General features: G+C 42.9%; 1 protein-coding gene across 2 annotated transcripts in view; it reads left to right on the top strand.

Annotated features, from left to right (window-relative positions):
* The first annotated feature begins 3,461 nt into the window (after window positions 1–3,461).
* PYGB (glycogen phosphorylase B) overlaps window positions 3,462–21,463 on the top strand; it is an 89,560-nt gene continuing 71,558 nt past the window's right edge. Inside the window, exons 1-2 of one of the 2 annotated variants that reach the window (XM_023731364.1) lie at window positions 3,462–3,626; window positions 4,892–5,150. In XM_023731364.1, coding sequence (XP_023587132.1) covers window positions 4,908–5,150 — 243 coding nt within the window. In that variant the 5' untranslated portion in view covers window positions 3,462–3,626; window positions 4,892–4,907. Of the gene's footprint in view, window positions 3,627–4,831; window positions 5,151–21,463 lie in introns of those variants that run through there. The other variant, XM_004376407.2, reaches the window with a different exon arrangement.

The raw sequence follows: 21,463 nt of genomic DNA, 5'->3' as shown, positions 1-21,463 counted from the left end.
AGTAATATTCTATTGTGTGTGTGTGTGCTGTATCACGTTTATCCATTCATCTGGTGACGGACATGGGTTGTTTCCACCTTTTGGCAACTGCAAATAGTGCTGCAATGAACACTGTATCGGTTTCCGTTTGCATTCCTAGGATTGGAATTGCTGGTTCATGTGGTACTTCTACGTTCATCTTCTTGAGGAACCACCAAATTGTTTTCCACAGTAGCTGTGCCATTTTATAATCCCACCAGCAGTGAATGAGGGTTCTAATTTCTCTACATCTTCGTCAACACTTGTTTTACTTTCTGATAAATAGCTACTAATGACTAAGGGGGAGAAAGGCTTAATGATTTAGTGGTTAAGCACTTGGCTGCTAACCATAAGGCTGGAGGTTCAAACCAACCAGCTGCTCCACAAAAGACCTTGCAATCTTTCCCATAAGATTACAGCCTAGAAAACCCCATAGGTCAGTTCTACTCTGTCCTATAGGGTCACTATGAGTTGGAATCAACTCGAGGTTCACACAACAACACAGTATGTATTAAGTGTATATTATGTTACTACATGATAGGTGATGTTGATGCACTGAATCAGGAGGCACATAATATTGGTTTTATCCCCTTACTGGATCAGTTTGTTAGGGCAGAGTCTGTCATCTCTCTCCATTGTAAGGTGCCTTTTCTCCTACACAGCTAATATGACAATCTGTGAGGCAGCGCTTGGAGACTGCATGAGTATTCCACTCCCCTGCAGCCTTTGTCTAATAGCTCCCACATCCAGTAATCCTTGCTAAATGGTGATTTTCGAATTCTGTCTCTCCTGCATCTATCAGCTGGTGTCCTTCTGCAGAGAAGAGCTTTCCTTCCCTCCCCTTCCCTCCCCAGGACATTTAGTATCGCTAGGGATTCATGGATTTTTTAATAAGTCAATGTGTTAAAATGCAGTAACGTAACTAAGAGTATCTGTTTATATACCCCCGTGAAGGGAGAGCCCCAAGTCCACAAGACTGTTGGCAGCTGGTGGTCTTTATTCTACCAGGGTTTACCATCACCAACCTCTCGAGAATAATGTACCTGTTATCTCTTCCTGTTTCCTGAAAGGCTGGTCTGTGTTCATTTGCAAACACTTAATTGAACAGGCACAAATCAACCAGGTGAGTTGCCAGGATCCCAGAGAGATTTGTTACCTTTGGTGTGTGCATTCGCACCAAAGACTGGAAATAACTTTCAAGTCATTCTGTGAAGAAATGTTTATTCAACACTTACTGTCTATGAGACACTCTTCAGGTCCTCAAGTATCTTAAATCCAAAACCCACTGCCCTTAAGTCAATTCCAATTCATAGTGACCCTACTGGACAGGGTATAACTGCACCATAGGGTTTCCAAGGCTGTAATCTTTATAGAAGCACTGTCACATCTTTTTCTCGTGGAGCGGCTGGTGGGTTCAAACAGCAGACTTTTCTGTTAGCAGCTGGGCACTTAACCACTGAGCCATCAGGGCTCCTTAGCTTAAGTATAACTGACCAAAAATGTCTGTTTCCACATTCAATTTCCTCTAACTCCCACAGAGTTTCATTCCCCACACAAGACATCTTTTAAAGGTGACTTAATATCTCCAACAACACAAAATAGCTCACTACAACAGTACTAAACCTAGATCAACATCCATCACTTCTTAGTAAATGAATTTTTAAAAACTGGTCTTGATAAAACAGAATTAAGAGAGACTGCCCTATCCCTCCCAACTGGCATTCCTTTCTCTTGGGAGGAAATCTGCTTTTCAGCTTTATATAAATTTCCTTGCTGTTTTACCCATCCTGGTACCCTACAGTTTTGTTGTTAAAGTAGTTAGAAGATAAGATCCAGGCCCTATTTGGCCTGGCCCCACCTCCAGTCTGAATTTACCTGTTTGTTTCTCACTCACTAAGCTCCAATAACACTGAACTTTCTGTTCTGCATGTTTTCCAAGTGGGTTCTTACCTCAGGGCCTTTTCACTTGCTGTTCTCCCAGATTCATTTTTTTTTGTCTCAGCTCAAATATCATCTCCTGTCACTAGCTACTCAACACACTTTTCTTCACAGCACTGACAACTATCAATTATATATTTGGAAACGGCTGAGATCATCAGGGGGTTCATTCACCCACTCCAAGTTAAGCCAAGGGAAATGAGACACACTACCGAAAAGGCTTTTCCCTGCTCAAGTGCAGCAATTATGAAGACTCAAGACATACCACAAGATGGGGAGGAGGGAAGGACCATGAGGGTTCTCTAGAGGAAGAAATTACATGTGGATAAGGGGAATCATGGAAAATTTCATAAAGAAAATAGCCATGAAGAATGGGTAGAAGGACTTTAAAATTTATTTAACCAAGAATGAAAAAGAAAACTAAAAGTCAATTCCAAGAAGAGAACACACAGTCCATAAATCAGCAACCATTAATAGAACCTGGGGCCTGTGATTTTTCTTACTAACACTTGTTCTAATTATAACATATTGTACAAAAACTGAAAATACAACTGTAAGGAAAAATGAAACCCCTGATAATTCTGCCACTCATAAATAATCAGCGCTTACATTTGGTATAAACCTGTGTTCTCAACACAGTAGCCACTAGCCACACGTAGTTATTAAATTTAAATGTAAATTAACTAAAATGAAATATGATTTTAATAATTATATGTATAATACTTTACATTTAAAACGACTCATTTCAGCATTACATCCTTATTTGTCTTTTCATTTATCATTATTTTATCGTCCTTTACATCTTCCTAGTTAGCTCTTAAAATTGCCATTCCCTTTAGCAGCACAATAAATTTTAAAAAAACCTGTTGCTGTCAAGCTGATTCTGACTCATAGCGACCCTATAGAACAGAGTGGAACGGCCCATAGGGTTTCCAAGGAGCCACTGGTGGATTTGAAGTGCTGACCTTTCGGTTAGCAGCTGAGCTCTTAACCATTGTGCCACCAGAGCTCCAGCAGCACAACAGTTTATGATATTAACTCTGAGTACGGAGAAATCGGGAGAGAATTGTGCAATAGGACAAGACTTGGCCGTGGGGTAAATCTTGGCTGTTTCCTTTACTGCTTGTGTGAGCTTAAGGAAATGTTTAAACTTCCTTGTGGCTCAGCTTCTGCTTCCATAAAGTGGGGGTAATAAAGGGCTACTTGTGAGCATTATGACTTAAAATACGTACAGTGCACATAATGATCAATAGATGTCAGCTCCCCCTTCCTTGCCCAGTTCACTTGATAGGGTGTGAAGCTTTCACAGGTTTTAAGCGTGACACGGGAAAACATCTTTGTACAACTTGATTTCTCTTTTGGATCCTTCCTTGAAATGTTTTCCCCAGAGTACTACGACTGGTCAGAGGGCACAATTATCTTCACGACTCTTCTCAAGAAGTGCTAGGTCACTCTCAGACTGCAGAGCCTCCAGCCAGACTTGGCAGCACCTGCAGCAGTCCCCACAGCCCTGCCCTCAAAGTTACTGAAATCCAATCTTGCTGGTTTAACAATCCCAAGGGAAAAAGGAGTAAGACCAAGAGCTTGACCAGGAGTATGTGTATGGGTGGGGTGGAGAGGCATTCCAGATTGATTGTGCCCTGAGAAGTTTGCAGCTGGAAGGGGTCCAGGTAAGATGACTTTGGAAACATCACACTGTTGCTGGACAAAGGACTTTTACAACACCTAGTTCCGGTAATTTTGACCTCTGTGTTATCTGGAAACCTTAGCAATGTCCTCGCTTAGTCAGCTAAGACCACCAGGAGCAAACCTGCGGGTCTTATGGAATCAGGTTATTGACCCATTGCAGTGAGGGAATGTGCACACCGGTGCAACCCTGTGGGGTGTCTCAAGAACAGAGGAAAAGGCAGTGTTATGGGATTTTGGGGAGGAGGGTGGAGTTAATGTGAAATTTAACTGAAGCAGTGTTTCCACTGACTCAACATCAGGTCTGGTCTGCAAGTAGACCTGGGTCCTGCTCCCTTGGGAGCTGCAGTGTTATAGACAGATGTGGGAAGTTGCATCCAGAAACCCCTTCTCTGAAGCTCTGCACTGGGGTTGGAATGGGGGCTGCTTCTCTGTGTCAAGGTGACTTAGCTCCCCCTGGCAGGAGTGGGTATTTTGTTCTTACCTATGTGATTTCCACTAGCAAGATGTCTGGCAGTTTGTGCTTTTAGGGAACAAGGTTTCCAGTGAGCAAGAAAGCAGTAGTCACTCGTAGAAGGGGTCCTAATGACACCCTACAGCTGTCCTTGGAGAATGTGGGCTCTGGTGGACTTTGCAGCTGGCTCCACCAGGTCTGCCATCCCAGGCTGATGAATGCAGGGCACGTTTTCACTTTCTCAGTATAAACTAAATATTACTTTCTCAGCTGCTTATTTCAGGTCCCCCCCACCCAACCCAGGAGATTGGGCCCGCCAGGGGTTTGAGGCTGTCTTTGAAGCTTGCATTCAGTTTCCTTTAACGTTTACCAGGACTCAGCCCCACCCCAGCACCCATGGCACCCCAGCTGGGGCCACGCCCGCCTGAAAGCCTCCGAAGGGCAGCGTTCCTCTCTCCAACTGCGCTAGTGTCTGCAGGGTAACCAGGGCCGCATGCTTGGAATCTGGAATCCTCCTGCCCCTCTCGACTCTCACTGCCTGCCCGGCTTGCCCTGGTAGGGTTCGAATTCCAGCTCTTGGGTGTCTTCCCCCCCGTCCGCTCGTCTTGCTGGTAACCCGTTTCTCCTCTGAGGCCCCGCCCCAAAGGGACCGCTCCTCCCCCTCCCGCCAGCGGCGCAGTGCGCAGGCGCGGTCCGTGCGAGCAGCGGTCGCGGCAGCCGGGGGCGCCAGAGCCGCTTAAGCATCCACGGTACTGTATCCCTGCTCTCGTCTTCCTCCTCCTCTTGCTGCTCCAGGTCCTCAGCCTGCGCGATGGCGAAGCCGCTTACCGACAGCGAGAGACGGAAGCAGATCAGTGTGCGCGGCCTGGCGGGGCTGGGCGACGTGGCCGAAGTGCGGAAGAGCTTCAACCGGCACCTGCACTTCACGCTGGTCAAGGACCGCAACGTGGCCACGCCCCGGGACTACTTCTTTGCGCTAGCGCACACAGTGCGTGACCACCTGGTGGGCCGCTGGATCCGCACGCAGCAGCACTACTACGAGCGCGACCCCAAGGTGAGCCCGCCCCCGCCCCCCACCCCAGGCCGCACCAGGTGGTGGCCGGGAAGCCGGGCGCCTCCTTGTCGGTGCTCCCGTGGCCGTGGCGCCCGGGGCCCCAGGAGGGGGAGCACAGCGGTGCCCCCCACGAGGACGCACAGGCCGTGCACGGTGTGAGTCTAGTCTGAGGGCGCTTGGCCCGGCATCCCAGCCCGTCAGCGGCCCAGGCACTGGCCAGTGGCCAAGAGGACGGCTCTCGGGGGATGCTCTGCGGCCCCGCCGCACCCCCGCCGCCCAGGCACCCCAGCGCGGCCCCGCTAAGTGGGACGCGCAGAAGCCGGGAGTGCGCGCCATCGGGGCCGTGATCGGCCTGGGCCCTTCCCCGCGTGCCGAGGGCCCTTCCGCGAGGAGCCTGACCCTGTGAGGTCCCCTGCTGCCCTGGAACCTCGGCGGGGTGCTTCGGACCGTTCTTCGTCGGGTATTTCTGAGAAGGCTGCAGAGTCTCGTCCTCCACCCGGCTCCGCCGCCCAGCCCCACCTTAATTGTTTTTTTGCAGCAGCGGAGAGAAGGAAAGGAGGCTGGAACCAGGCCTGGGCAGTCTTACGCTTAGAAAGGGGATGGGCGCAGTAATCTGCAGGGAATTGTGGGCTTTTTGGGGGCTAGGCTTGATTAGGAGAAAATCATTTAGGATGCATGCTAAAGAAGGAGTAGTCGGAGGCTCAAGGAAGATGCCCTCAGAGAGGAAAACTTTGGCGTTGAGGTTCCCACGCCTTCCTCCAAAGATCTCTACTTGGTTAAAGTTCACCGAGATTGTTTAAGTAAATGTTACTTATTTTTGAATTTTGCAAAAATTTATGTTTGCAGTAGAAAAATTCAAAATACGCTAAAGAAAATTCACTGATAGGTCCCATTTTTCTTAACCGTCTTAGAATGTAGGTGAAAGTCCTTTCAGATCTTTTTCTCTTCCTGAATTTACAAGAGAGCCCTGGTAGCTGCAATGGTTACGCGTTTGTCAGTTAATCCGAGGGTTATTGGTTTTAACCCACTAGCGGCTCCTCGGGAGAAAAGACCTGGTGATCTGCTCCAGTGAAAGATTACAGCCTAGGAAACCCTGTGGAGCGGTTCCGCTCTGTCCTGTAGGGTTTCTATGAGTCTGAATCAACTGGACGGCACACAAAACAAATGTACATACACATTAAAAAAAAAGTTATTACACGTGCAATTTTGTGGCTTTCCTGATTGATTCATAAATGTAAGTTTTTCACTCAGAAACAGCTTTCCAAGTCAGTAAATAGTATGTTTCTGCAATATCAATGGTAGGGTTCAGTTTCGTAGGCATATCATAGTCTTGGGCAGCCCACTGCTGCCAGTTATTTTTGCTCTTTACTGTGGAAAATCTTGTTCTTCGTGTTATACTAGAGTGAGGGGCAGTGGTTGGTCAGTGGTAGAATTCTTGCCTTCCGTGCAGGAGACCCAAGTTCCTTTCCAGGCCAGTGCACCTCAGGCATAGCCAGCACCTGTCAGTGTGTTGCTGCGATGCTGAGCAGGCTTCAGCAGAGCATCCCCACTAAGACAGATGAGAAGAAAGGCCTGATGATCTACTTCTGAAAATCAGCCAGCGAAATCACCACGGTTCGATCCCATTGTGCGTGGGGTTGCCATGCATCAGGGCCAACTCTGTGGCAGCCAACAGCGACAATGAGGTAGAGTGAAAAAGAGGAGGAAAGGACAGGTGCAGGCCTGAAGTCAGTTTGCAAAGACTTGATTTGCAGTGTATCACTGTTGATATTTCAGAGTGTTTTTGTAGGGCATTAAGATATATTTAATCGTTGCTAAGAGTGAGATAGATGGTCAGTGAAAAAGAGGAAGACTCTCTACGAGATGAACTGACACAGTGGCTGCAACGATGGACTCAAGTATAACAACAGTTGTGAGAATGGGGCAGGACCAGGCAGTGTTTTGTTCTGTTGTACATAGGGTCGCTGTGAGTCGAAACCACCTCGATGGCACCTAATAACAACAACAGAATGTTTGGAAAAGCAGTTGATCTCATTGTTATGCTTGAGCCATTGTTGCAGCCACTGTGTCAGTACATCTTGTTGAGGGTCTTCCTCTTTTTCACTGACCCACTGTTTTGCCAAGCATGATATCCTTCTCCAGGGATTGATCCCTCCTGATAACATGTCCAAAGTATGTGAGACAAAGTCTTAAATCCTTGCTTCTAAGGAATATTCTGGCTGTGCTTCTTTCAAACAGATTTGTTCATTCTTTTGGCAGTCCATGATATATTCACTATTCTTCACCAACACCATAATTCAAAGGCATCAATTCTTTGGTCTTACTTATTCATTGTCCACCTTTCACATCCATATGAGGTGATATACTGAAACATATTTTGGTGCGTTGTTATTTTTAAGATAGAGATGGTAGTGAGGATAGATTTGTTAGAATACCCACTGGGCCTCTTCATATTTAGTATGCAAGGCAACACAGAAAGAAGTGGCACAAGATGGCTAAAACAGGTTATTACAAGAAGGGCTTGAGACTACTTTGCCAGAGAAACCAGCCAAGAGGCAGTGGCTTCCCCCAGGTCATCCTTGGTATTCCTGCTAAGGAAGGATCTGTGATTGCCAACATCATTTTTATTGTCAATGGAGCAGAGGACAAGGGTTTATCTATGACCACGCGTTCAAGGGCGTGTCCCTGGAGTTGGACTAGGGCACTGTTAAAAATAATCAAAACACAAAGAAGTTAAAACATAAGGTTTAGTCCAAGCAGTCATTCTGTATGCATGCCGGGAGATCGTTTCATTCCTATAAACAAGTTGCTCAAAGTAGGCTAGTTAAAGCTGTTCAAAAAAAAAAAAAAAGCCTTTGATGAATTAGCTTAAAACAACAGTATTTGTTTCGTAATTTAATAAACAGTTTATAGATTGGAGGAGTAAAAGTTTCCCTGTATGGTTTAGAAGATGAAAAGGAATGCTCCCAAGGACTCCAGCTTTCACAGAAGCTTAAAATTTTTTTTCAATGAATACAAGTTTTCATGGTGGCCAAGTACTTATGGTTATTGAGTTACATTAAAAAGTAGCCCCTGAAAATTTGGCTCTTTACTCATTTGTAGCTATGAGACCTCTTGAAATTAAAATTGAGTAAATTCATGGTAATTTTCATTAAATCAGGAGTTGCTATTACTGTTGTTATTGACTATCCTTTTCTAGCCAAAATAAGACAGATTTACAATGCTGCAGAGCAGTTTCTGGGAAAAGAAACAAGTCAATACTTTTGCAGTCTGAGTCAGGCCTTTTTGGCATCCTGAGTAAGAAAAACCACTTAAAATCAAAGTAGGATGTCTGTTACTAATTTTTTTTTTTTTTTCTTTCACAGCACCTTAGGGCTCCAGTTAGAGTGTTTATATATTATTAGATCCAGAAATGGGCTGAGGGATTACGGAAATGACCTTTCATGAACAGATTTAGTCCCTCTAACAAAACAGGTTTGATTGTGAATGAGAAGTCTGATTTTTTATTGTCTTGTTATGGTGGCTACAGCCAAAGTCCGTTCTCTTCTGAAGAAACCACACAGCCTGGAGTGGAAAGTTGCTTGCCTATTCTGGGTAGGAAGGAATGAAGGCCATTTAAAGATGGAATATTGGAATTTGAGTGCTTCAGTCTGGCTAATTCATGTTGAGAATAAGTTTCTCATCTCTTTTCTTCAGAAGTTACATGCTTGCTTGTAATCGACAAGGATAAGACCAAAGGGTCAGAGCCACTGATGGGAGTTGGGCTCCCAATAAAAACCTGCAGAGCCTCACCCCTGTTAAAAATTAATCAAAACTTAAATCGAAACATAAGTTTTTTTCTGAGCAGTTATTCTATATGCATGTAGGGCGATCATTCTGGTTCCAAAAAAATCAAATGGCTCTCTGATTGCTAGTTACAGTGAAATTTATAAAGAGAAGAAGAGGGAGAACAGAAGATCAACCACTGGCTAATGTTAACGTGATTGATTGAACCTGCCTCACCTTTACTGAGATCAACTGATTTCCGGTTACTTCTGGCCTGGCTGTAATAATTTGGCCCTCCACCTACCTGCAGCCATGAGACTATTTGAGATTTAAATTAGGAGGTGATGGTTTGACTACTGTCCTTTTCTAGAAGGATAAGAAATGTACTTTGCTGTAGAACAGTTTCAGGCAGGCTTTTGCAGTTTGGGTCAGACTTTTTATGGTTAATATTTGGTTTTGTGAATAAGAAAAACCATAAACTCAGAGATGTTTGTTATCAACATCCTTGAGCCTAGATAATGGCCTTACTTCAGATAGTGAATAAGTTAGAGGGCTGTTATTATTTTTATCATTTTAAAAAATTATGCAGGTCCTTATGATTATTGGAAGAAAACACAGATAAGCCAAAATGAGAAATTACTGGTAATCTCACCACCTACTAATAACACTATAAATGTTATAAACATCCTGTGTTCCAGATCTTTTTTCTATACTGATAGAAACTTTTTTTTTTTAATGCAAAATGGTATCATGTACTGTTTTCCTAACTCTTTTAGCCCTTTATTCTTGGTAACAACACAGACAATAAACACTCCAGGTACTCAGAAAAAGATTTTTCAAGCAGCCTGCCTGGCAAGTAGCAATTCTAAAAATCTGGCTAAAATTGAGAGATTTGCATTTGGCAGGAGGCAGCACTTAGTTCTAAAGATCATTGTAAAGAACAGACTTTTCAGCTCTGTTGAAGTAGAATCAAAGAGATTTATTGAAGCCAAGTATTAATTTAAATGGGAGATGGCAAAACCTCAGGATCTGAAACTCACGAATCTCAAGGGGGTGGGGTGTATTGTAGTAAATACAATATTCTGATTGCTTTACAGTAATGAAGGTCAGTCAAAGGCGGGAGAAAGGGAGGTATAATTTTTAACATTATTAGTTGCATTAATACAGCTGGAATACATTGATTGGCTAAAAGATGTAATCGTAAGACATGGGATCCCAGAAAGGTTCCGTGACGGTTACGAAGTAATGACATGGTGGATATTTTCAGGAATGAGTTGTTAAAAATTACCTTGCCCAGACTGATCTCTGGAGGAGATCAAGGAACAAAGTATCCATGAGGTATTCACATTCTTTAGCCTGACCACAAAGAAACTCATTTCATTAATAACAATAGGGTTGGTTCCTAGGCAGCAGAGTTGGAATCTAGGTGAAAGGTTAAATTGAGCTCTTGGCTTCAGCTCAGACATTTTACAAATAGATCAGATGCATCTTTTTTGATTTTATAGCCTTATCATTCCCTCTTTTGATCATGGATTTTGAAGCACACCCTTTGATCACACTTACGGGCGTACTCTTCTTAGCTGGTCTGTTGATATGCTGCTCCCTGGTGGCGGCTTAGCCTTCTTAGTTTTATTTTTCATGTTAAGCCCCTTTTCCCCATAGTCAGGGACCACCAGTACCTCGGTTGCTGGGCAGCTCTGGTAAGTCCACCATGCTGTGGCTGAGCAGCTGTCTTCAGTGATCTTGGTATGGGGAATGGATAGGGTATGGCCACACTGGAGGAAGAACTTGACCTACCTTCAAATGACTAATCTAACTCATGAGGCTTCTCTAGTTTTGGGTTCTCGAATGCATTGTTGATACACAGAATTCTCTGAGCATGAGATGAAGCGGGGTTTCTGGTTCCTGTAGTGGATGCGTATCTTATAATGCATTTTATATTTCCAATAATAAGGATTATTATTATTATTAATATAATTAACCTAGTTTGCAACAAAGATTGTAACCAAGAATCTCTACTGTTAGGTAGCTAACTGAAGATATCAAAAAATGGATGGTAAAGTCATGGGGGGAGGGGTATAGAGTATAACCAAACAGCCTTTTGATGAATCATCTTAAGGTCTTGCTCTACTTCTCCTGTAGTATTTCTCCAAGAGCATCGTGAGGTGTTGGCAATGGCACGTACTGCACCCCACTGTGCTATTAAGAAATCTAAAGCAATTCAATTATCAAGCACCACTTTAGATAGTGAATCAAGGGATCGCTGTTGTACTGCCATTCCATCTGCAGCATCGTCAGCTATTTGAGCCATGGTATCCGACAGGTTATGAATAGACAGCTTTAACTGTATTGTTCCAAACCAAGGGATGATTGTTCATAAAAAGGACCAGCCCCATCCAGGGTAGTCAGCAGTAGGATTGCTGGTAAACGTTAGACTACATTGGGCTAGAAAAATCAATTTTAAATCACTGGTCCCATGTCGACTTTCATTATGGGTGTTAAGTATCTAGAGGAACTCCCAAGGTTCCCAGTGTACATTGACCTTTCATTCTCCAACCATCCAAGCACAGTGTAGCCCATGCATAAGGAAAATCTTTAGGCTAGAGATCATCTATAGTACTGTAATTCAAACTCCACAAAGGAATAAGTAACCATGGGGAGCACACAGGGCTTGTTTAAAATCAGAGAAACTAGGGATAGATGAAGTTGCATTTACCAGCCAAGTTTCTATGTTGGCATTGTTAGAGGTTGAAAATTTTCCAAAATTTAATTCCCACTGGCTATAGTTTTGAAAACACGAGTTATTATAATGTTTAATAGTTGCGTTCAGTGTCTTAGAGCAATTGTCATAACAAGTAGAATATAATCGAGTTTCTTCAGGATAATGTCCAACAAAAGGATATTGCCCAGTGTAATCTTGTTGTATATTTAATTTATGGATTCACCTCTTTAGCTCCAGCACAATCATATGGGATACTTTGGACCCCGGTCAAGTTAAAACATGAAATTGAAAGATAGGCATTAACTTCAGGTGGGTACCATAACTTGACTCTGATAGCTTGTTTTAAATTAACACTATAATTAATATTTGGTGGTTGTATTAGATGATAATTCTGTACTGGGGAAGCCAGTGGTCAGTACTGTCTTGTACCGACTGGGGAGAGGAGTGGCAAATCCAACATTCAGTTAGGTTACTAGCTCTTGCCACAGACTGTGCCAACTTAACAAAAGCATTCTCTTGCTAAGCAATAGAAAAAGGAGAAAATAATGGGATTAAAACAATAATAGGGATTATGATTAAAACACAAAAAATAATACTATGAACATCCAGAAATATTGAGCACAGCTGTAATTACACCTGTAATTACCAGACTAAGTTCAACTATTTCTAGGAGTTGCATAAATGTTTTCCAAAAAACAATCTTCAGTGTATATAGTGAATACAAAATGGATAAAGATAAAAGTATAGTTAATAGTATAGCACAAAGTCTAAAGTCTTCAGGTACTTGCACAGTCTTGTTCTGTAGTCTTGGATAAGCTGTTCACTCATTGTCATTTGTTTCTTTTCCAGGACCCTGTTTAAACTTTAAGTCCTTCAGTTGGCTAAACAATCCAAGTAAGGTCCATGTGAGCTGTCTTCAACTGGGACAGGTGGATCTAAGCTTTAATCCCCTGTAATTTAGCAGGACAGGGGTTTGTTAAAAGGACTAAGTAGGGTCCATTCCGCTTAGGTTAAAGAGAATCCTTTAGTTGATGTCTTTTACAATAAATGTAATCCCCAGGCACAACATCAGGTGCCTTAATCTGTTTCGGGGTTGGATTATCAAAAGCTTCTTTTATCACAGAGGCTTTTTCTTTCGCATAGTGAAGCAAAGCCTGACAGTATTTTAGCAGACTAATCTGTAGGAGATTAGAATCAGTAAAGGCTGAACCATACAGCAGATTCATGGGCTTCCTGGTAACAATTTCAAAAGGAGTCAATTTATGGGGCCTGAAGGGAGTAGCTCTTAAGTTTAACAAAACCAAAGTGAGAACTTGGTCCCAAGATAGGCCAAAAGAGGCTAGTTTTGTTAATTGAATTTTAATGATATCATTAACTCTTTCTACCAGTTCTCAGTCTTCAGAAGCTTTTGAAAAACTGGAAAAATGGAGCAAATTTCCTTAATGATTAGACCAGTAGAATGAGTATCTTGATCACTGCAAAGTCTTAGGTGCACCCCAAGTTGGGAGAATCTCTAAAAGTTTTTTGGCCACAAAGCTGGCACTTGCTTGCTTACTGGGGAAAGCCTCAACCCAGTGTGAAAATCTAGAAACCATAATAAGAACATATTTATAGCCATGGGAAGAATGCATCTGGGCAAAGTAAATTTGCCATTCAAGCATAGGGGCAGTTGGCAAAAGATATCTACAAGAGCAGAGTGGTAAGGTTTGCCTGGGTTAAATTGAGAATACGTAGAGTATTGTTTTGCTATTTGGTCTGCTACTTTCCAGTAGTTTTCCCTAATAATGTTTGTTTGCAAATTCCAGTAATTTATCTTGGCCTACATGGTTATGTTTATGAATATTTTGAACCAATGGAAGGTGTAAGGATTTAGGCATCACCAACTTCTGATTAGGGGGAAGACCCTCCCAACAATCTGTGCCCCAATTTGATCAACAGTGCTCTTGTTTCTACATCCGCTTTTCACTTTTTGGAGCCATAATCTGGTGGCTTCTGAGGCATTGCCAGATAGTTACTGTAGGGGTAATTTCTTCAATTAACAAATCCTCAGGAACTGCTGACTTGCGTGGTGAACAGACCTTACAGGGACTATCTGCTACCTTTCCAACGACAGGAGCTTGTATTAAGGGAGGAGAGTCTAATATTGGAGTTTGGGGAGGATTCTCAAAATCATAGTGAAGCACATAAGCTATGGCTGCTGAGCAGGTTGCCCAAAAATGTTGATTCAAACTATAGGTCATTGGTTTCCATAGGCCCATAAGTCGTCAGTAAAGCCTTAAACATAGAAACATGTAAGCAGCTTGGAAGGACCAGCCTCAGATTTGGTCCAGTCCACAGACCACTAATAGGGTCTTGAGTACAACTGGACTGAACCCAGGAGGTGAATTTGTCATCCAGGGCCAACTTGAAATAGGTGGCTAAGGAGACCATAATTACTTGAGGATCAGCATCTTGGTCAAAGTATTCCATCATTCCCTCCTTTGGGGCCTGAATTTCACGGGAGCCAGAAGCTGCTTGTTTGTCTGTGGCATCTGCCAAATTATTGCCTTTAGCCTTCTCATTTTGGGGGAGGCCCTCTGGTTGATGAGCTGGTATTTTAGCTACTGCTGTTTCTGAGGGTAGCAAAAGGGCATCTAAGAAGTCAGAAACTAAGGGGCCATTTTTAATTTGGGTCCCAGAAGGTGTTAGGAATCCCCTTTGCTTCCATAACATCCTGAAATCATCACCAACTCCAGAATCATGTAAATCCATGTAAATGGTCATCAACTGTCCAGAAGCTGGCTTGCAAGCCCGGGTGAGTGCAATTAATTCTGCTTACTCGGCTGAAGTAATTTCGGGAAAGGCATCACTTTCCAAGACTTCAGTAGACATTGTAATGGTGTATCCTCCCTGTAATGAGAACTAGGGGGGGTTGACTTAAAATAAGATCCATCAACAGAAGGAACTAAAGAGGGATTAGGGAGAGGGGTTTCTTGCAAGTTTTGTCCAGGAGTTAACAGTTGGTCTGTTAAATCAAGACAATTGTGGGAAATAGTATCATCATCTTCTGGAAGAGGCAACAGAATTGCAAGGTTCAAGGAGTTAGCTGTAACCAGACACTGGGGGCAGCCAAAACTCCTCATAAGAGGTTATTCTGCTGACTGAGAGGTGTTCACTTAGAGCAGAATTTAAAACAGCTGATACTGCATGGGAGGATATAAACATCCAGAAGGTTTCCAAGCACTGTGTCTGACATAGCTTCTACTAATCTAGCTGTTGCTGCAACTGCTCTAAGGCAAGGAGGATATCTGCAAGTGACCAGGTGACGGACAGGTTGCTGCTGCCCTCTGTGGTTTTGAATGAGAGCCCTGAAGGCATTCCCAGCTGTCTCTAGGACATATAAGGAAAAATCTAAATTAGAACTAGGAAAACCCAAAGCTGGGGTAGTGAGTAGGGACTCCTTTAACTTAGAGACAGCTTGGATGCCTTCTTCTGATAATTGAAATGGTTTGGGTGCAGGCCCCTTTAAAAACTGGTATAAGGGTTGGGCCATTAATGAAAAATTAGGAATTCGTGTGTGGCAGTAACTGCAGAAACTTAAAAATTCTCTTAATTGCTTCTTTGTCATGGTGATATTCCATGGGGTCTATAGAATACCTTTAGTTGCTATTACATGTCCCAAAAATTTAACAGATGTTAAGGCCTACACTGTAATTTTTCCCTAGATGCTTTGTGCTCCCTAGTGGCCAAATATTGTAAAAACAAAACACTATCTTCTATGCAGGCTCGCAGGGAATTTGAAAAGACCAAAAGATCATCTGCATACTGTAACAGGGTAGATCCCTTAGCAAACTGCAAATCAGTTAGCAAAATCTGAGAAAAATAGGAAATCCCTGGGGCCTAACACTTCAGGTATATTGTTGATTATCCCAAGTGAATGTGAACAAATATTGACTGTCTGGAGCACTGGAAAACTGAAAAAGGCACTGCATAAATCTATTGTAAAATGAATTGCATCTGGGAGTACATTAAACAAAAGCAGATGAAGATTAGGCACTGTAGAGAATCTCAAGATAACAATACAGTTAAGTGCCCTCAAATTGCCAGCCGTGGACATTGGGTTTGTTTACTGGACACACAAGAGTGTTACGTGGGCTAGTACAAGGAGTAATGAGTCCTTTGATCAGGAAATCTTGAATTATGAGGGCCAGTTCATCTCTGGCCTCCCATTTTAACGGGTACTGAGGGACCTTGGGTAAAGGTTTAGATGCATCATTCTCGATTTTAATATGTTCTGCTGATGGAACCCAGCCAGTGTCCAGGATGAGTTGCCCCATAAACTTTCTGGTACACTAGAAAGATTATCTAAAGGTGCCGAACCTTCTTGGGGTTTAGAAATCTGTAAAGGAAAGGTAAGTGCCAGAAGGTAGCATAACACCTCCTCAGAGTCTAACTGTTTAGAAGGATCAGGTAGTTCTAAGATAATTTCTCCTCGATCAGAATATTTGATCTGACAATTCCATTTTGATAAGTCTCTTCCTAAGAAATTAACAGGAGCTTGTGAACTCAGTAAAAAGGAATGCATATTCTCAGTTGGTTCCAAAGAAACAGCTACTGGTTGCCCATGAGTTAAAGTTTGTTCTTGATTTGAAACACCCACAACTTAGAGGTTTTAGTACTGCAAAGTAGAGTCTTTTGTAAACCTATAGGGTTAATGATAGACAGAGTGGCCCCATGTCAATTAAGAATTCTCACGGTTTCAAAAAGAAAATGTTCAGCATCCTCCTTTGGTGAGTGGCGTCTGGGGTCTTAAAAGCTTGCTAGCAGCCATCGAAGATGCATCAGTTGGTCCCAACCACTTGGAGTAAAGGAGAATGAAGAACGCCAAAGACACAAGGAAAGTATTAGCCCAAGAGACAGAAAGGGCCACATAAACCAGAGATTTCATCAGCCTGAGACCAGAAGAACTAGATGGTACCAAGCTGGCACCAATGACTACCCTGACAGGGAGAGAGAGCCCCGGGTGGAGCAAGAGAAAGCTGGGGTGCAGAACTCAAATTTTAGTAAGAAGATCAGACTTAATGGTCTGAGACTGGAGGAACCCCAGAAAGTATGGCCCCTGGATCCTCTATCAGCCCAGAACTAAATATCCAAGGCCAACTCTTAAGACTGATTGGACTGGACTGTGGGACATAAAGTGATACTGGTGAGGAGTGTGCCTCTTAGCTCAAGTAGATACAAGAGACTAAAGGTGCAGCTTCTGTCCAGAGGTGAGATGGGAAGGCAGAGAGGGTTAGGAGTGGTTGAATAGACATGAGGAATCAGAGGTGGAAAGGAGGAGTGTGCTGTCACAGTATGGGGAGAGCAGTTAGGGTCACATAACAATGTACAAATTTTTGTATGGGAAAAACAAATGCGTCTTATGCAAAAAAAAAAAACAAAACAAAAACACAATTTCCCATTATTTTGTAGAGTTATTTCCTCCTTTGAATTTAGAGCCACTACTGAAAAATCTTCTAAGGTATCCTGGAGCCCCTTCACTCGGGCTTGGGTGGGGCTGATGGCAAAACACCAAGTTTATTTTTTAATTTAAGACAATCCTCCTTAAAACGTCCAGGTTTCTTACAATAATAGCAAATCCTAGATCAGTTGGACTGGGCTCATAAGTTTTTGGCAGGATTTTAAATTCTTGGTTAAATTTCTAAGGATCTTTGCATGGGTTAGGGAATTCTTTAACAATAGTGCAAAGTTCTGCTTTAGGCCAGGGGGCAAAGATAGTCTCCGGCTGTCCTCTGGTTATGGGATATTTTACCTTAAAGGACATCTCAAGTATGGGCTCAGCTCTACTCAGGTTTGGTCCCTTTCTCTTTGACCTCTCCTATTTAGGGTGATAATGATACGGAAGTTCTGATAAGGCATTGCCCGAGGGGAGAAGTAGAGAGGAGTGTATAAAGGAGTAGTTTCTGGAGAACTGGGTGAAACAGGGTTAGGAGGAGGAGGAGTTTCAATCAACAAGGGAACAGACACAAAGCTTGAATTTTGTAATTCCTTAATAAGTTTTTCCTGCCTTGATGCAACATCTTGCAGTAAGGCAAATCTATTATTTTGTCTCTTGGAAGTTTCCAAAAGCCAATTAAAATAGGCCACTGGTTCTCATTAATCCAGGAGCCTTTATCCTTTAGGAACCCTAGTGGTGCAGTGTTAAAGAGCTTGGCTGCTAAGCAAAAGATTGGCAGTTCAAATCCACGAGCTGCTCCTTGGAAACCTTGTGGGGGCAGTTCTACCATCTCCTGTAGGGTTGCTATGAGTCGGAATCTACTCGATGGCAGTGGGTTTGGTTTTTTTGTTTTTATCCTCTAATTTACTGCACAGGAAAGTTAATTCAGTGAGCTCATAACTGCCCCTGCATGGTCATTGATCATCAAAATTTTCCTTGGTAAGTGTACACCACCTTTCAAGGTACTGAACCGTATTGGGGCCCTGGTTCCTGACGATATGGAAAGCGAGGGTTCCAGAGGGGTATCTGTTACAGTCTTTAGAGGTGACATTCCCCATCTTACGAAGTACCAGCACTTGCCAACAAAAAGGTCTGCTAAGCCAAAATGCACCCTTAGAGAAACAAAAGGAAAAGGTTTGTATGGCGAGTTATACTCTTTGTCCACAAGATGGCAGACTTGCCATGCTCCAAACTTCTACCTAAACTGTGCAGACCGTGAACAGAAACCAGAAACAAAAGACTAAAAGCTCAGAAGTTACACTGAAACTTGTAGCACTTTCAGGGTTTGATAAAAACCTATTAGGGGCCTTGCCCTGTGGTCCTGTGGCCTGTGATACCCAATAACGCCTTAGTAAACAGAGTTCAAACTGCGAGTTAGCAAACAGAAAGCAAAAGAAATCTGAGTGTGAACTGACTTAAGATACATCCAGTAGATGGCACCCTTACTTGTAACACTCAAACCGCAGCTGAAAACGAAAAATCTCTGATAAGCTTCCGGAGATGAGAAGGTAAAGGTGAAAACAAACCTCTAACAGACTTACTTAGCCATGAATGAAAGAAAAAAAAAGTAGAGAAAAGCTTTAATAAATTCCAGTAGAGAATAGAGCTGCAGTGAAATGCTTAGGGCTCAAGTCTTAACAGAGCCGTGCCAAAATGCTCAGGCCTTGTTTTTCAGGAGCACTTCCAAACAGTTCCCAAAGAATCCACAAAAGCAAGAGGGAACAAAGGGGCCATTTGTTGGTGCCTGAGTTTGCTGGGGGAAGATGACTGTGGAATCCTGCCATTTACGCCAAATATTGTAGAAACAGACTTTGTAACTCTATTGAAATAAAAACGAGATTTACTGAAGCCGAATTTTCATTCATTTGGGAGATAGCAAAACCTCAGGGTCTGAAGCTGGTGAATTTCAGGGTGAGGGGGTTGTGAGTCAGGTAGTTGTGCTGAAAGGGGAAATAAAAATTACAATATTCTGATTGGTTTACAGTAATGAAGATCAAAGGTGGGACAAAGAGGAGTAAATTTTAACATAACGGGTTACATTAATACAACTGGAACACATTGATTGGCTAAAAGACATAATTGGAAGACATAAGGTCCCAGAAAGGGTTTCCTGACAGTTAAAAGTAATGACATGACAGTTATTTTCAGAGATGGGTTGTTAAAAATTACCTTGCCCAGAGTGTCACATTTCCGGAGGAAATCGGGAACAAAGAGTTTCCATGAGGGATTCACATTCTTTAGCCTGACCACAGAGAAACCTATTTCCTTAATAATAGGGTTGGTTCCTAGGCAACAGAGAATCTAGGTGAAAGGTTACATTGAGCTCTTGGCATTAGCGTGGCCATTTTACAAATAGGTCAGATGCCTTTTTTTGATTTTATGTCTTATCAAGATGTTTCATGGATTCTCAGAAAGGATGACAAGGTCAGGAGTGAAGTTCTGGGATGGATCTGGGAACTTCATTCTAAACTCAGAAACTGAAAAGAATTGGACGGCATCCAGGCATGGACCAGTAACTTGAAATTTGTCTACAAATCAGAGGGTTCCGAGAGTGCAAAGGAAGTAGAGCAACTCCAGTGTGGCAGCAAAGGAGTTTTATTAGGGAGACTTATATATGAGCTGGCAGTCTCTTGTGGCCACAGGACCAAAGAAGATCTCCACATTGCACAGCTGGAGGGCAGAGGTTTTATAGTGGTGGTGGACAATAGTGGCTACAAGCCAGGGGCTTACAAAACAACGACAGCAAATGGTAGTGAACTAGTGGACCACGTGAGGGCACTCATGTTTGGCTTGGCAAAGCCTGTTTCCCCTTCAGACAGCAAGGGAAAGTTTTGTACACACTTCCAAACTCCTTTCGTCCCAGCTTTGCCATTCAGTCTGTGTAACCTGGGCTTGGGGGGATTTTTAACCATTCTTGGCCTTGATCTTTTCATGCTTAAAATGAGGGGAGTTGACCTGGGTAATCCATTTCTTCTGAGGTGCGTCAGCATTCTAAAATATTAAGGTTTTGTGTTTCCTTGTAAAGTGTTTCCATTTTATATTGACATTCCATCTCCATCCTAAAAGAATTTGAGGGTGCTTAAGCAAAATGTGACACAAAAGGTTAAAATTAATAGAAGGCCTCAGAGGGAAACTTGAGGCAAGAAAGTAAAGGGCAGGAAAACAGGTTAAATTCAGGTGCAAGGTCAGGACACAAAAAATGCAGACCATAAGTTCTGGCAACCAAACCAACTACCTGCTGTCGAGTTGACTCCAACTCATGGTGACTCCATGCGTTGTCAGGGTAGAACTGTGCACCATAGAGTTTTCAATGGCTGTGACCTTTTGGAAGCAGATCACCAAGACCTTTCTTCTGAGGTGCCTCTGAGTGGACTCGAACCTCCAAACTTTTAGGTTAGCAGCCAAGGAACTGCCTGGCAACCAAAGCAAGTGGCAAATCATGCTCAGTTATGGGAGTCATGGGATCTCTACAATAACTTCTAGAGTTGGTGGGTGGGGGCCTTTTGTCAAGCAGCTGTTGGATGGTGTGGTAGACAGCTGTGCTGACACTTCCCTGTAGGAAATGGAAGCCCATCTGCTATGGCTTTTTCTCTAAGTTTGTGGTGTAACTTCAATGGTAAATGAAGTAAAAGCAGCTCTGCCAAGGGGACAACACTGCTGTCTTAAATGTTTCTAATAAGAAAATAGGAATGAATATGATTAAACTGATGGTTTGGGTGGACCCAGGAATTAAAGGAAGATTATCTAGAGCAGTGGTTTGCAATCTTGGCTGCCCGTGACCCCCACTTCCAAGAGTTTGTTTTAATCAGTCTGTGGTGGAGCAGCTGTTGGAATCTTTTAACACACCCCAGTTCTGATGTGCCCACTAGTCTGTGTGAGTTGTCCTAGTATCCTGTGACAGGCTTCCCTGACAGTAGAACCCTCAGAGTGACTCTCTCTGGCTAATATTGATGATGGGCAGATGTTTTGTGTGGAAGATTGTGGAAGGTGGGGTAAGCCTCGCCAGGTCGTGTACCATTATTTTCGGTAGAAGACGGCTCTGGCCTCTGCTCTCGTGCACCGTGGGTGGGCAGGGACCCGTTGTATCTTTATGCAGTAGTGTAACAGACGTCACTTCTGTATCCCAGTTGTTTTAAAATATTTTTTTAATTATTTTACATAATTTCAGACTTTAAAAAGTTGCACGAATGAATAGCAAAAGACAAATAAATGGGACTTCATAAAAATTAAAAACTTTTGTTCATCAAAAGACTTTACCAAAAAAGTGAAAAGAGAAGCTACCGACTGGGAGAATATTTTCAGAAACCATGTATCAAAAAAAGATCTAAAAACCTATATGTATACATATAT

The sequence above is a fragment of the Trichechus manatus genome, unplaced genomic scaffold, assembly GCF_000243295.1.
Source record: "Trichechus manatus latirostris isolate Lorelei unplaced genomic scaffold, TriManLat1.0 scaffold00042, whole genome shotgun sequence".
In the NCBI taxonomy this organism is placed as follows: Eukaryota; Metazoa; Chordata; class Mammalia; order Sirenia; family Trichechidae; genus Trichechus; species Trichechus manatus.
The sequence above is the reverse complement of the archived record's forward strand: the minus strand, read 5'-3'. Positions and strand labels throughout refer to the sequence as shown.